General features: G+C 35.6%; 1 protein-coding gene across 1 annotated transcript in view; it reads left to right on the forward strand.

The window, feature by feature from the left end:
• The first annotated feature begins 5,497 nt into the window (after positions 1-5,497).
• pcdh15b (protocadherin-related 15b) overlaps positions 5,498-17,789 on the forward strand; it is a 166,029-nt gene continuing 153,737 nt past the window's right edge. Inside the window, exons 1-3 of the mRNA XM_042336845.1 lie at positions 5,498-5,558; positions 6,337-6,351; positions 6,727-6,792. Of these exons, the coding sequence (XP_042192779.1) occupies positions 5,498-5,558; positions 6,337-6,351; positions 6,727-6,792 (142 nt within the window). The remainder of the gene's footprint in view (positions 5,559-6,336; positions 6,352-6,726; positions 6,793-17,789) is intronic.

Below are 17,789 nucleotides of genomic sequence, written 5' to 3' on the forward strand. Positions count from 1 at the left end.
GACATCCTCCCGACGTGAAAGGCTCTCTATAAATGTAATTTTGTTGTTGTTGTTGTCATCGTTTTCAACCATAAATAATAGTCAATGAGAATTTTCAGCATGGGTCAAATACAGAATGTATAAATTATTTACAGTCGTAAATGCAGAATCATAAACATAAAGCCACTTTGCAGTAATTTGATAATTATCTTAGGGGTTAAAAGGATTTGAATTTACAGTGTAAGCTGCAATAGATTTGATAGGTTTCAGAACATAGCTAAACTAATGTACTTATTAAAGACCAGAACCTTTGTAGTTTGCTGTAATGTCTGAAACCAAAATATCCGTTACATTTGCAATTGCATCCCATTCACTTCCGTGGCAGTCTTTTTTTATTGCTTTAAAATTGACATCACATCAGACTTTTAATGTTATATTTATTCTATTTCATTTAGTCAAGTGTGTCATTGAGCAGCAGTGCTGTATTATGTTGCACTTAATGGGATTCTGCTGTTGTAGAATTAAGGGAAATAATTAGACCAGTTGATGGAAGTTAATCAGCATGAAGCAGAAATTTACCTCAGGGATACTACACCAGTTATTTGCTGTCATTTATCTTGCAAAGTAATGAAGCACAGGAGTCCATAGTCTTCAGTTGGTAAAGATTCTGTCTGCTGTATTAATAGTACAGCTCTAGGGAATTCGTCAAAGAAAATGAAAACAGTTTTTTGAAGAACTAGACAAAAACACATTGGACTGCTTCGAAAACTTTGTATAAAATATTTATTTTTGTTATACATACAATCATAGAATCTTACAGCACAGAATGAGGTACAATGAGGCCTCTTTGAAAGAGCTAGCCAACTAGCCCCACTTCCCCGCTCTTACCCAATAGCCCTGCAAATCAAAAAGAAAATAAGGAAACATGCAAAAGTGGCGTCTTGGTGGCACAATGTTGAAGGTCACAAATGTGGGCTTCATTAAAACTCATGAGTGAATTCTAAGCTTAAGGATCAAAATTTGGCCATGTCTTTAAATGTGCATTTTCAACAGAAAAATTCTTATGGCTAATTATTTCAGATCTATTGGACCACTGCAGAATTGAAGCTTACGATAGCATAAAAGAGATGTAACTTAATGCTGCAGTGGTCCAAAAGATATGAAAGTCTTAGGAGCACAATAGGAACAAACATATTTCCACATATTTCATATGTGAACTCATCTGATAAAAGGTTTGAGTTAAGTTTTGACCTCCATTGCAAGTTAGATATAAATCATATCCCGCAGGTTATTTCGTAATGTATACTGGATATTTTAAAAATTAATTAGGTGAGGAAATAGGTGTAAAAGATGAGTTCAGTGGCAGATTCCCTTGTGGCCTGATTCCAATGCAGCTGGAGGCAATGTACATTCTAATTAGTCTATCGTATGTAGATTTAGAATATTTCTACTTTGAAAAGAGTGTTCAAACAAACTTCAATATACACAATAATTTCAGGCATCCTAGAAATTACAGAAGGGAAAGAGACCATTCAGGTGAACATAACTGTGGTATTGTATGTGTTGCATAATCCACACGCAAAACAAAACAACACTTTACCTTTGATTCCTCCTTTTACCTTCATTGTGGAGTCCTGTAGCTCAGTGGTTAGAGCACTCGCTTTGCAAGTGAGAGACCTGAGTTCAATTCCAGGCAGAGGGCGAAACCTTGGGCAAGTTTCCTTACTCCACACGCCTAATAATAATCCCTCCAAAACAAAAACAATAATAAATTGGTCATTTTCAATCTACGACTGTTTGTGGGACATTGCTGTGCGCAATTGGCTGCCGCGTTCGCCCACAAATATACAGTCAATTCACTTTACAGTCTATTCTGTGAAGCGCTTTGGGACGTCCTCCCGACGTGAAAAGCGCTATATCAAATGCAAGGATTATTATTATTATTATTATTATTTGAACTTAATTTAACTGAACTTAACACTGATGGTTTTGGTGCACTCTTCAACTTTAAGCATTTCTTTGTCGAGAACCTCCTTGGCAAGACTCAGCTTCAGAAACAATTAGCTTTATTTTTGCATCTTGTCAGGTTCTCCATTATGTTGGATCATTTCCAACAATAATGCTAGAACAAACCAGCAATTGTCTCTCTGTGTGCTCGAATGATTCATGGAAATGTTGACGACTGCTTGCGTTTGCAACACTTTTTTCATGCTGGCACACTTTTGCCCTTTGTAACCCAGGTAAAATGTTTATCCAAAAAGGCTCCACAAAATAGTGACTGAGTTTCATATACACTTTTTTGTGCAGCTCTTTCCCAGAGAGTGTTGCTGTCTGGAATTCTATTCCGCAAGTGTAGACATTTAAATGTGGAGCTAACCATAACCATTTGCTGAACTTTGTGAAATCTAATGCTTGCAGGAACTCCAGTCCAGTATATCTATCTTTTTATGTGCTTACAACAGCTACTATGATTAGTTTTGTTAGATATTTGAGCTTGTTGACTCCAGTCATATTCTATTGTACTGTTTCAGTGCACAAAAGCATCAAGCAAAAAAAGTGGGTACAGTGAGTTAGAGAGGAGTGAAAAAGGGAGACTGAGTCAGCAAAACAAAATGGACACAAGGAGAAGAAAGACATTGATGAAGAACGTATTCCAATGAATGTAATCAAAGTGCGGTGGCTTATTTTGTCTCTACAGAATAGATATGTCACCATCTCCATCAATAAAGACAACTGGTGACTAGATTAGTGTAGGCAGATTTGGACAGAAACCGATGGTGACCAAACAAATGGTATTACTTTCAGCACTGAGTTATTCAAGTCAACAATGCTGTTGAGCAAGATGGAGCATGAAGTTGCTCACACTTCTGAAAAGGGCTGCACATTCTCTAGTGAAAATTATGTAGCTTTTTGATTGGTAATCACATCTAGTCAATGACAGGGCAAACAGTTGGTGAAGATTGGAAAAATGAGTAGAATTGCTTAAAAAGTTCAGCCTCTGTTATCATCGTCAACAATATAATTAGGACTACACCTTCCTGGTATTATCTCAATGAATCTTCACTGCAATATCTCCATGTCTGAGATATAATTAATGTAATGGGACAGCTACAGTTTGGATGCAGCACTCTAACCATAGTTGATAGTGCATTGTGCTTCAATAAATGTATATAAAAAATATTGATTATCTTAATTGGTTTCTTGTTTTAGAAATTAATTTTACGCACCAGATAGAAACTATTTCCTGAAAGAGGGAAAAATTGGATGCTGTGCATTGTTCTTTATCAAGTGACCTCGGCTGTCCCTTTCAGATTAAAGTGACACAAAGGGTTATATTTTGTTGCCATGTTATGCTAGAATTCCATAACAGCAGATGACTAACACCAGGGAATAAGGATATAATTTCAATGACATGTAGTTGACTAATGAATAACAGACCAAAAGAAAAGACTAAAACTTTTTATTGATTCTTGCACATTTTTAACAAAGAATATGCCAATAAATAAAGAAATAAATATTTTTTGAAAACGGACAATGAGACCTTTCATTTCTTTAGGAATGTATTCTTCAGTTCCTGTTTGTAACCTGTTTAAATTCTAATGTCACCTCAAGCATGACCAGATGAAAAATAACAATTAACTTAACATTCAGTGATTTTTTTTGATCTATTCATTGCATTTCTGTGTGGCGCGAGGTACTTTGCATTGAATCTTTGCTGGCTGGGTGCAAGAATATCTTTTTTTATCAATGAAAAATATTTCAAGACATGCCTAATTGCCCATGATAATCACTGTATGAAATGGAGCCATACGGACCAGGAAGTTCCCAGGTCTGTACTGAGTTAACTGGGCTTACTAGGATAATGCTGGTTTAGAATTTGCCTAACTCCTCCTTATTGCTGAGAGAAGAAATGTTCATCCCAGCAATCTGGACTGGATTTCGACTTGGGTTGCACAGGACAGGCAGTAATCTACTGTATCCTCCATATGTTTCCTAAATGTAAGCAACACAAAATACTATTAGAATCCTTCCAGAAATTCATTTGGAGAATAGAATTGAGCTGAATTAAAATGATGGTGCTTGTTAGCAATAATTAAATAAGTAAGAACATTATATTTTTCATGACTGTTGAAAAAAAATTATCAATTCAGTTACAATTGAACAAAATGTCACCTCAGTAAAATAACCACTTCTGCAATTTTATATGTCCGAATGTTTTCCAAGTTCTGCACATAAATTAAAGAAACAATAGTTATTTATGCACACTGATGGCAATAGTTTGTCTCTTGTGGTTTCCTGATGAATGTCATGTTTTAAAAAAGGTATTGTATAGCAGATACTTCATATTGAATTATTCTACAGTGCAGAATGTTGTAAAGCAAGTAAAATTATTTGTAAATCCAATTGCAGTTCTTAGAACTCTCCAAACATCAACAACCACAACAAAATTACATTTGTATAGCACCTTTCACATCGGGAGGATGTCCCAAGGCGCTGGCATACTAGACAGAGTGCACACCGAACATGAAAGAAAGAGAAACATACATATTTGGAACTTTCAGTAGTTTGGCTTGGAGAATCTTAAGCGTGGTGAGACATTTCTGCCTGTCTCAGATACATGCCTGACCGAAAGCAAAACAAAATTCTCATATCTCTGTTTTTCGGTTTAGTACTGCTGCTTGGAAACAGCCTGGGTACTCCTTGTGATCAGGGAATTCTTCATTGCATCTGTTTGGGACCAAATGTACGCGAAAATGTAATGAGAAATGGTGTTGCTTTACCATGCAAAGCTTCTTACTAGATTGCAGGTCATTGAGTAATTAAAACATAATCTGCAAATCTAGGGCATATTGATTATATTTTAATATGAAGCTTGTCAGTAGTATGTCTGGTTCGAGGATTTCCAACTGCCTTAATCCCAAGCAATGTATTCAATGTCTGACATTGATTAGCCTGTATGTACCACATACACTGCATTTATTGACAAAAAATACGTTCAATAAAGTAGATTATTATGTAAGTTTGGAAGATAAACAAACCCAGAAATTCAATGTAGGACTAGATTTCCTTCAGATTGTGAAAAAAATCATGTAATATACTGTACAATTTTCCTGTACAACTAATCAGTTAACAGGCTTGTAAGATTTGGGTATTAAATTTCAATGGGCTATAAGAAGAATATTTACATTACTTTGACCTATCTCTTCATGAAGCTACTTGCTAACCTTTACACATTCCTGTGCATGTCATTTTGGATGCCTCTCCATTTCTTATCGACTTGTGTCTTTGCTGTCTTTGGATGTTTTGGAAGCATATTGCATTGAATGGAAAGTGTTTCCATTGGTGGAGGATGCCTCTTCTGCAGGGACAGTGTCCTTCAGTCAGAACACTGGGCGCTGATCCAGACTCTAAAATAGTTTTCATTCAACCTGATCCCTAACTGTTATCAGATGGAGCTGCAGCTGCATCTGGAGCTGAAGCGTGATATTTCCTTCACAAGCTTGCTCAGTCTACAAACATGGACCGGGCCATGATGCTACCCAGTTATCAGTTCAACCATTTTGATGGTAATCAGCAGGGTTAGGATTTGGCTTAGACTTGAATTATGTTCAGGATACTTGGCTTGATCTTGAAACTTGATGCCTGGTGACCAAACTGCTAAAAGAAAAGAGATTCATCTTTCATGACATTTAAATTGCTGAGCTGAAAGCGAAGCTTGTTGAAAACTACTGAACAGAGTCGCTATTCAAACACAAAAATCCACAACACTCAATGATCTTAATCATGATGCTGTACATTGTTTGATAACTGGTTTAGGAGATTAAATCAAATAAACGTATTTCCCAGATATTAATTTGCAATGTGTTGTAAACCATTTTCTTCCATTTCATGCAGAATTTTTTACTTTCTTGATCCTTTCTTGTTCATCCGTTTTTGTTTTCACTGTCAAATTGCTGGCAATTCAAAGCAACATGAGCTCAACATTTAACATTATGTATAATCAAAATGTAAACGTTTTGACTGAAGGAATCTGTAGCTAACAGAAAAAAAAGGTAGGAGCAATACTCCGACTTTAAAGACATTACATGCATAACTTCCATTGTCTGTACTTTTTAGATGGGTAATGTAACTTACCTGAAATGTCTATTCAAATAATTGTAGCACAGTATTAAAAATTGATAAGACCATATTAATTCTCTTTTTTGAACTTTGTCCTTTATTGTACTGCTCAATTCCTCTTACCTACATTTTGAAATCTAACTTTCTATTTAGTGATTGAAAAAACAATCTGTCATGCTTTCTTTTCTTTCATCACTGACTGTGCTGCCTCTCTTTGACATTGAACTGTGACTCCAGACTGGCAGTTTGAGGGTAAGATTGTGAAGTTATACCAGCTTATCATCTTTTTAGTTATTTTATTTTCTTGCTCAGCTAACCTAGCACTTTACATTCAGGGCGGCCTTTAACATTGTTTAAGCGTTTGTGATGGCACACAACTATAAGGATGCATACACAAGTTCTAATGAAAGATTATTCCATTACAGAATATTGGTACATTTATACTGTACCTTTTATCTATTGTTTTCTAATCCTTTATTCTTAAATGTTAGCATTCAGATTAAATGTTTAATACAAAAGCTTGTTATAGTCCCCTTAAAAATGGTGCGTACGAGTGATTAGATGTTAAGGCATGTCTACATGATTGTCTTACAGTGCGTAACACCTGTTTTGTTTTGTAACTGACAGATTGCAAACTGGCCAGATCAGGTCCTCCAGCAACAATAGTGGCAATTGATGAAGAAAGTAGAAATGGTAAGTGTGTTTTTTTAAAGATATAGAAATCATGTACTTGTTGCAACTTGTTTCATACATTGAAGCACAAAAATATTGTTATAAATTGTTGATTAAAAATTATTGGAGACTGATATACATTGAAATAATGTTTTTTTGTGAGTTGACATCCAGTCATTCTGAGTACTTGTGTTCCTTTGGAATTGTGGCTTGTTTCAAATTGTTTAATGTAGGATGAATTAGTGGTTTATACTTAATATGTTTCATGTTGAACTGATCTTGTTAGTTCAAAGGTCTTTTAATTTTCCTTTCATAATTACCTTACTAGACAGTGTAATAAATCAAAAATGTAGCTTATCTTTATCTTTCATATTAAACAGGAGATAGGTAAAATAATGACAATTTAGACACTAACAAGGCATTCTTCTTCATAAATGTTATTCAATTCCAGATTTACAACTGGATGAAGAGATAAATTTGGGGTTGTGCAGTCCTTTATCTTCTGGCCTTTTAAATGTCACATTAGCTAAATTCCTTTCACCATCCTACAACTTATACTGATACACAGAGTATTTGTTCCTTCCATTGATCATCATAGTTCTCTAAAAATGCATATTATGTCTATGTGCTACTCTTATTCACTTCAGCTTATTATCTAGTACAAAAATTTCTACTTACTCGTTTAATATGCAATTTATTCATGGTCACGCCAATATGAAATGTTACTGTTTAAGCAAATATGAAGATGATAGTTCAGACAAAAACATAGGAGAATTTGCGCAAACTACATATCCGATTAGATAAGGCAAGATACACATTAAGAAATTAAATCTACAGAAATTAGATTGCTTTGAATTTTTGTTAAATATAGCAGTTAATTTTCATTTTTGTATTAATCAGTTGAGGATTTGTAATTATACAATGCCCTTGATTCACACTGTAACCTAATTAATTTGTATAGATAACAAGAGAATATTTGCCTGCAAAATCTTCTACAAAGTTGTAGCAATAGCAAATTAAAACCTATGCATGACTAGCCTAATAAGCCTATTACTACTTGTTTCTTTTTTTGTCAGGCTTTGTGTTAATCTTCACAATAAGTCACTCATTTAATTTATGTATATTAGGCTTTGCAGACTACATATCTTTTTTCTGAAGGTACTGTTTATCAGCACTAAGCATTTGTAGAATTTGGGTCCAAAATTTGGAACTTTGATGCAGATCAGAGTTTGAATGTATAAGGGTTGAGCATGTGCAGATGAACCTTCATTGGACCTTAAGCAATTGCTTCACCCCTCTACCTAACTGAGAGGGACTTGAATGTTAACGCATAAACCCCACTGAACCAACTAGAATTTTCCAAGAAAAATAACTATAAAACTTGAAGCAGTTACAAAAGTAGAATGAGTTATTGAACCAATAATAAACAAAAGTCTTCCATTTAGAACTAATGCTAAATAATGAGCTTTGTGATATCAGAATTCAGAGAACGTCCTTATTTTGAAAATACTCAGTAGTGACACTGAATCTGCAGACCAGTTCTACTATGAATTGCAACAAGTTAATGTAAGATCTACAGTTTACTGCACTGTTGATTTACAGGAATGCTTCTGGTTAAAATAAGCAGTGTAAATTTGCCTCAAGCACGTCCTTGATTCTCGGGATGCTTGTATGCAGCCCTGGGCTGCCTTTTGCATTTTTTGTAATATTAGTGAAGAGCTGGTTGGTATTTTGGTAACATTAAATGCTTTAGACCATTTCAGATGTTGGCACTTGTGATTAACAACAAGTATATGAGAAGTTGGTAATCAAGTGGATTGAAGCCCTTTGTTCATCTGAACTTCTTTTGTGAGTTACTCTATAACTCAATGCCTACTGGCCTTCAGTTTTCTATTGCAGTAACTAGCCTGACATTGGCACCTATAATATTACTGGGCCAGTAAACCACAAGTCAGCGATCACTTTCCTGTTAAACTGATGTTAAAATTTAAGTGAAATCTAGCAATTCTAGTCAGATCATTAGCAGTGAATGTTCTAAAGTAGAATTAATGTTTTTCAGTTGTTTTTGATAGGATCAGCTATGTTATCTGCTGATAACGTTGCGCTCGAACATGTAATATACCTCGAACGCTGGTCATGGTACTCTAGACATCTGAGTAATGAATTCTCTGGTTTCTTGAAATGCTCATTAAATTTGCTTTAGGAGTATTGTAGGATATCCCATTTATAAACTGAATTACATTTTGACTTGACAAGTGTTAAACTAGGTTTTCATGAAAACAAAGTACAAGGTTCTTGCTCTTCAGAGCTAATACAACTACATGTATTTTAGTGAGGACTGAAAAGACTTGTTTCGGGAATTGTTGTTTGATGACTGACTGACTGACTGACTGGAATATCATTGCTGAAAGTGTTGATAATCATAATATTCTATTGTCATGGAAGAAAACGATTAAGCTAACTTAAACATTGCACATTGCACTGAAATATTTTTCTGACATAGAGAGCAGTGCCTTTCAACATTATTAAAAATTGATTGAGAAAAATAGCAGCTCGTGATTCAGTGATTCAGCAGTGGGACCTGCACCACTGAAAGAAGGATTATACTATGTGAAATCCATAACTTGCCTAACTGTATCCCCAACATCACCTTTTTCTGTCTTTGTATACTCCAACATCCACCACGGATGGATTTGTAAGCACCTGCCCTTGTCACAGTGGGTTTGCTCTGCCACTTAATCTTTTTTTAAAAAAATTCCTAGCGGACCAAATCTCACTTCAGAGACGGCAACAATAACTCTACTACCTGACATATTTCAAACAATCTTTGGCAGTGACTGATTTCTTCCCTGCCACATGCAAGTCCCTATACTTAAGGTAGCCACCCAAACCTCTGGCTGCACTCAGTGATCCAGCAAATGCATTGTAATGGATCTTTCAGGAGGCCAATGTATTATTCACATCTGTGACCTTTTGACTAGGCTACTAGTTGAATAAATGACACATTCCCCTATTTTGATACTATTGAAGCACAGAAAATAAAAATGTGTTCCACACACTTCTGTTTATTAATTATTATGTTTCAGCAGCAACATAACACAACATAACATGTAGGAGCAGGAGTAGGCCATTCGGCCCTTCGAGCCTACCCTGCCATTCAATCATGGCTGATCTTCTAATCTAACTCCAGCTAATAACCTAACCCTGCCTTATCCCCATATCCCTTAATCCTTTTTGCAATAAGAAATCTATCTATCTCAGTCTTGAATATGTTCAACAACTGAGCATCAACAGCCCTTTGGGGTAGAAAGTTCCATACATTCACCACTTTATGAGTGAAGAAGTTCTTCCTCAACTCAGTGCGAAAGGGCTGGCCTCTGATTTTAAGGTTGTGACCCCTGGTTTTAGTTTCTCCAACCAGGGGAAACAATCTCCCACTATCTACTCTATCATGCCCTTTGATGATCTTATAGGTTTCTATAAGATCCCCTCTAATTCTTCTATATTCTAGAGAATATAGGCCCAAATTGGTCAGCCTATCCTCGTAACTCATCCCCTTCATCCCTGGCACTACATCCTTCCTTAAATAAGGAGACCAAAACTGCGCACAGTATTCCAGGTGTGGTCTCACCAGGGCCCTATACAGTTGCAGAAAGACTTCCCTACTCTTATACTCTAATCCTTTCATAATGAATGCTGACATACCGTTCGCCTTCCTAATTACTTGCTGCACCTGCAGACTAACTTTCTGTGATTGGTGTACAAGGACCCCCAAGTCCCTCTGGACGCTAACACATTCCAATCTCTCCCCTTCTAAAAAATAACCCGCTTTACTGTATTTGCTACCTAGGTGGATAACTTCGCATTTCCCTACATTATACTTCATCTGCCATCTACCTGCCCAATCACCTAACCTATCTATGTCTCGCTGCATTTTTTAATGGCACCCTCTGTGTTGACACTTCCTCCTAGTTTTGTGTCATTGCTAGCTTGGGGATTATGCTTGGTTTACCCTATGGAATTCTACTAAGGCTTCCATCCAAAATGTGGATAAATTTAATTGATAGCTCTACATCACTAGAATATATATTTTGGGATATTTTACCAATGTTCAAGTTAACCAAATACTTTTTGTCACTTGTAGGTAATAGATACCTGTCATTATTATGGGGATTTAGTCATGAATTTTAATCACAGGAAACAAACATTTTGCAGGACATAGAACCTGATGCCCCCAAGGGAAACTCAGGATATATCCTTGTTTGCTGCTAATTGGTCCAAAGAGGCTACAGTTTGCTGAAATTGTCCCCCGTGTTGTACTTCACCATAAATGGTCTCTAACTTCGACATAATCTATGACCGATCTGTTGCTGCTTATCAAAAAGAAGAGGTATTGCAACTTCCACCCACATTATGCATTAGAGAGAAACTGAAAAGCGATTTAAAATTCATTCTTCATAATTTAACATCAAATTTGATTGGACAGGAATCCGAAAATATTTGTGACTGTTTTTGGAAATTCACAGTACACATTGATAATTTCTAAACAACCACATCCACCAGAATACTTCCATCTAAACCAATCCTATAAAATTTGTACACTGAATGCAATTAGGAAAAAAATGAGACTAATCTAATTTGGCTTAATACCAATTCTTGCAGTGCACTGAGAAATATTTATCAACCAATTTGAATGTGCTGGGAAATAATGCAAATCTAGGAAAGGAGTGTTGATATGTCACAGATCTTGGATCTCTTTAATAATTTTAAGAAACTGTCAGAAATGATTTAACACCAACAGGGTGTAGCTAATATTATATAATGGCATGTCGTTCCTCATTTTGTACAATTTCAATCCAATTTTATTTTTATTTTCTCGTGCCTTTAGTGCCTTAGCTTTGAAATGAAAATATACTAGCATTCTTATATCTCTATTAATACTGTACTTTTTTATTTGAATGCTTTCTATTTGGCTGAGCAATATTTTTTGTATATATACCTTTTCTGATCCATTACTCCCGACAGAGAAATCTGATTTTTTTGAAACCTTATTAGTTTCAGACATTCATTCTGTGAATTCTGTCACCAGAAGCATCCATAATCTGTATTGCACTAGAGATTAATTACTTTTATAAAACACTGTGAGACATTATTAGGTAATACAAACAACAAATGCATGCAAACTTTATTTTTTAGCACCATAGAAATTTACAGCACAGTTAAAAGGCTTTTGGACCATTATATCTGTGCAGGCTCTTTGAAAGATCAATTCATTCAGTCCCATTTACTTGTCTTTTCCCACTTCAATCAAATAATTCATTTTTAGTTATTTGTCTAGTTCCTTCTTGAATACTAATAGGGGTTCTGTCTTGACCACTGCTCCTGGCTACATTCACTTCACCAAATTTGACAGCTGTAAAATAGTGACTGGGAAAATGAACCAGCTAAAGATTTGGTTTGGCATTCTACCAGATGTGAAAGTGTGCAAAAGGGACATTGACTGTTAGTCCTCATCAGACTAGATGTGAATGGTTGCTGGTAGGGAGTAGAAGGGACTGAAATAGGCACTTGGAGATTGGTAAAGGCAATTGAAAGGAAAATATGGAAGTGGGCTGAGATTAAAATGGGTGTAGGGAAAGAAGAAGAATATCCAGAGGAACAATTGAAAATTGGATGAAATATTAGCAGGATGTATGCCTACCTATTCTGTTGGCTCTTGCATCCTCATAGATGATTTTGTCCTAGATGTTATAATGGTGCTTTAACAAGTTAAGAGATCTTAAACCATATTTTATACTGTGCTAAACTGTATATCGTATACTGAGTTCTTGTACTATATTTCCAAAGTTGAATAAAATGTTGACCTTCGACATTGAACCAAATGTAGATTGTAATTTGACAGTTACAACCGGTCAGTGCTAATACTCTCAATAGAAAATGATAAAATAGTATTATTTCAGCCCAGTGGTTATTCAGTAGCGTATTGAATAAGAAATTGGAATATATTTTGAAATTTTGTTGCTGTCTTGGTAAAACTAATTATATTTATTGGTTCAGGAAAAGTGTGCAGTTTCTGGACTAGTGTTGTATACTTTGATAAATGTATGCTTCTCTGTGGACAATCATATAATGTCTCAACATCAAGTTAGTGTGGCGTGCTTTGAACTTATTGCATCCCAGCTGACATATTTTGAAACTAAATATTTAACTGTAAAGGGATTCTATGCCTCTTGGGTCAGTTAGTTCAAAAGCAAGGTTGCTGTTTCTTATTTGTTTAGTTTAAAATGTGATTTGTGGAATATCTAAAGTGCTGCAGAGCTGCCTGTGAAATATAGACATATTTTCATATATATGTTGTATAGAAATAAAATGCCTTGTTTCACACAGCCATAAAGGTTTAACATGTGGCAGTCACATTGACATTATGCAACTTGATGGGAATGTAGAAAACTAGCAACCAATTGATGCTTCTGTTAAAAGTACAGAACCAGTAGCTGGATGTAGTTTGAATGCGCTGTGTAAAGAGATGTGTATTATCAACTGGGAGAACTCAGTGACCAAAACTGAACTGAAAAATGAGAGATGGGCCATGGGTGTAACAGAAAGGTGTAATATAATTGCAACAGGCAGAACTTTGGAAGGCAATGAAAGGGCTGCCAGTGGCAAAATAGTCATGTACGGGCAATGTGTGCAGAAATACCTGGGTGGAAGAGTGTGATTAGGCAGAGCGGAAAATACAATGGCAAGATTTAATCTATGTTAGCTTTCGGTGTGATGATGTGATGACTGCCCAGCATAACGTATCCTATTTATAACACTTTTCTTGTTTCAAAACTAACTTGACCTTTATGACCACAATTAGGAGTGTGGCTGGTGGTTAAAGCCACCATGTGGTTGAAAGCCAGTAATCATATTTCTTCAGAGTGTTTTGTTCTTATGTTGGAAATCTCCTTGGTGGGTATTGAAGTCTAATTACTTTGTTCCTGAAATCGTTTAAATTGATAACTTTGTGATAGAGATAATTATTTCACAACAAATCTTTTAGAAATTAGGCTGTTCTTCTCGCCTAAGTCCCCTATTGTATTAAAGCCCTGCATAGTTAAATGCACAAGCACATTTTGGGAAGAAAATTAGCATCTTTGAAAAATGTTTTACAAATGAGTGTTGCATGAAAGTAGTCAAGAATTCAGAAATTTTAAGGATGAATGTAAGGATAACTGAATCAAATCTGTGAAGTGAATCCTATCATTTCAAATTTATTTGTGAGAAACATTTGATATAGCGCCTTTCACAACTCAATTTAGAAACTTGACTTTCATCTTAACATAAATGTGTTTAAGACAGATTGCAGCACTCTCCCTAATAGTCGAATGCAACTTTAAAATCTAGTCTAAATCTAAAACAGCCTAATTTCTAAAAGAAGTCTTCAAAAAGATGGTTTGGATTCAACTACTTTACGCAGACAACATGTTTGGAACAATTTGTCCAGTGAAGCACTGAAAGAGGATAATGTGGGCAATTTCAAGAGGGAATTGGATGTATTTTGATGGCAAAGGGGATGTGGGCTACGTGAGGTAAGAAGAAATGGTGTTAGAAAATGGAATTAGTCGGAGGGATGAATTGTAGTGCTCTTTTTCTGTCATGCACACTTCTATTTTCCCAGAGCTCTATTCCCTTTGGGGATCTCCAGATTTCAACAGGTATTACAATGTTTCGGCATTATAATTTTTGGTTCTCCTATTTGCTTTTTGTCCACAAAACACAGTCACTGCACTTTACAGTGTATGTGAAATAATGTAAATATATGATTTACAAACGGTTTGCCAATCTTATTCTATCCTAGCTAGAGATAACTCTTGATGTCCTTCTCGTCTGAGTGTTTAATACATCTCCAAGAGAATATTTTTCTAAATAATTAATTTGAAGAACAAATGCACATAACCTTGGGAGGGTTGAATTCTTTTTGAAATTGTGGCCATTTTTGTTGCAGTTATGAATTCTGGTTCTAGAGCTGTTGGAATTTGACCTCTGAAGAGTGTGTTGCACTTCAATAACACTTTTTTCAAAAAAAGCATTTGGCCAACCCACATATTTACGCACATGAGATGCATTGACATCAACAAGGCCCTATATCAAATGCAAGGATTATGACATTTTAACATCATTAAATAACTTACTCATGGTGTAAACTTGACCAAAATAGCACATTGTCAGACACTAATCCTTGCCTTGCTTTAACAAAATTAGATTTACCCCAAAACTTTTTGTGAAGATATGATGGGTTTTCCTCTTAGAAATTAATGGATTCCAGATTCTCTAGAGAACGGAATACTCAGGACAAATGTCTCAAAGGAGCAAGCTTTTGTGTAATAACATGCTGTAAAGTATAATTAGCAGTTTCTAGGTGAGCAGTGACAAGATAGAATCATAGAAATTTAGGGCCATTCGGCCCATCAAGTCTTTACTTGTGACTATGTTATAACTATGGTTCCTAGCAGTGTTGTTTCTTTTCTCTTTACCATTAACAGTGCTGATGAAAATGATTCTCATAAAAACAGCACATCCTGTTTTCCCCAATAATGACCCCTCATTTGCTTTGATATCAACATGACAAAAATCACACCAGCATGTTCCTTTCAGCAGGAGTGCAGACATGAACACAATGTCACTTGTGTGCACAGTAAACAATACTCTTTAAAACTTTAGTATTAAAATGTGGATGGTTTTAGGTATCTGCAGTCAGGAAATTCCTAATAGCAGCCGAGTGTGTTACTGCATTGAGCCCTTCAACAAGATTGTTCAGGGATCCAAAAGATAAATCCAATGTTACACATTGGAGAAAAGATTTCTTGTAGAAGTGATAAAACCTTCAATTATAGTCACTTTGATGCTTACTGAGATTGACATTTTGTCTCCCTTCTATCTGTGAAAATTATTTTTTCAAATATATAAAATAATTCCTAGAATATAGATAGGAGTTTATCTTCTTCGTTGGAACAAGATGAAGGCAATAAATTCCGTTAGCTTTTTTTTCTCAATACACACACCTTAAAGTGCAGCGACCTTCTCCTATTCTGTCAGTAAATGCAACACAATTCTCTCTATTCTGTAATGATACAATATTTAGGATTCATAACGAAAAATAATATTTTTGCTGTACTAAATGGTTCAAGGAAAGAGCAAAGGTTTTGAATAGATACAATAGCCTTCTTGTATGAATCTTGGAAGAATGTAAGCGATTTTCTTCCATTCAGGCAAGATTAACGATCTTTAGTTTTATTATTTTATAGGGAAATAGCAAGTTTCCCTCTGCTGTTGGACTCCTGTCTCCCTATAATGGGCAAAGTCTGGCTTCAGGCTTAAATTGCAGCATCTCTAAAGGAAAAATCTGCTTATAGATACCAGATATTTGATCCTCCCTTGGAGGATCAAATTATGGCATTCTAACTCATGACCCTCAAATTCAATTTGTGGATTTTTCATAACTGCTTGAACTAATCTCAGAGCAATACTTAATTACCACATAGCTTCATAAGTGAATGTATGTTTAAGGTGTGCAAAAGCGAGAATAACAACTGAAGTGTGAACAAATTGGTTTCAGGATAAATAATAGTAAACAGCAATTTTATTACATTTTAAACTTCTTGGTTAAGATCACTTTATCATCTGATGCAATTTAAAGTTACAGAGACATTTATTTCACTTACTCTTTTAGAATAAGTCAAGTGAGTATAATTTTCAGCCATCAGAACCCTATCAAATGCCACAATAGATTCCTCAGTTTGATAACTTGCTATTTATGGTAGATAGACCTACTAAATAGGATATGCGCTTGAGTCATACCAGTGCAATTGGGATTGACTTTCAAGTAGTTTTGGGTGGTCTGTTTAATGAGAAGAAATATTGGATGCAGGAAATAATTTCAGTTACCTCTTTCCTTCATTTTGATGGAATAGAACATGACTTTTGAGCTGTCCAGCGACTTGTCACTTTATCATTCGATGTACATTTCTTGCATGAAATCTAGTGTTCTCTTGTGTATAACTGTTTGAATGCACTTGTCACAAGAAGCTTTCCTCAGGTGATCAAATGGAACATTACACTTCAAACAAATGTGTGACACCACTAGCATCTCAGATTTGTATTGAAAAGCCCTGTCTTAAGATGTCAACTTAGGTGTGCAGGGTGCTTTCCTATTTGATGTTATAAAATCCTCAAAAGTTGAGGCTGAATGAGTGTGGGAGTCTATCGGTTATTTCTGGTTTTGTATTCTGAATTTTAAAGAGAACAGTTCATAGAATCATAGAGCACAGAAGGAGGACATTTGGTCCATCATGTCTGTGTCGGCTCTTTGAAAAGAGCTAACCAAATCAATCCCACTCACCCGCTCTCTCCCCATAGCCCTGCAAACTTGTCCTCCCCAAATAATTACCTACTTCTTTCTTAAAAGTTGTTATTGAATCGGCTTCTACCACCCTTTCAGGCAATGCATTCCAGATCTGAACAACTCATCGTGTGAAAAAAATTCTCTTCACCTCTCCTCCGTTTCTTTTAACAACTATTTTAAATCGGTGTCCTCGATTTACTGGCTCACCCGCCAGTGGAAATAGTTTCTCCTTGTTCACCCTACCGAATCCCTTCATAATTTTGAAATCTTCTATTAAGTCTCCTCTTAACCTCCAAGGAGAATAATCCTAGCTTCTTTAGCCTTTCCTGACAACTGAAGTCCCTCATTCCTGGTACCATCCTGGTAAATCTCTTTTGCATCCTCTCCAATGCCTTGACATCCTTCCTAAAGTGTGGTGCCCAGAACTGAACACAGTCTCTAGCTGAGGCCTAAACAGTATTTTATAAAGGTTCATCATAACTTCTTGAATTTTGTATTCTATGCCCCTACTTATAAAGCCTAGTATCCCGTATGCAAAATAGTTGAATCATAGTAACACATAGAAATACAATAGAGTAATACTAATGCAAGTCATAGCAATATAATATTGTATTGCAACAAGGCAACTCTT

This window comes from Callorhinchus milii, unplaced genomic scaffold (genome assembly GCF_018977255.1).
Source record: "Callorhinchus milii isolate IMCB2004 unplaced genomic scaffold, IMCB_Cmil_1.0 Scaffold7, whole genome shotgun sequence".
Lineage (NCBI taxonomy): Eukaryota > Metazoa > Chordata > Chondrichthyes > Chimaeriformes > Callorhinchidae > Callorhinchus > Callorhinchus milii.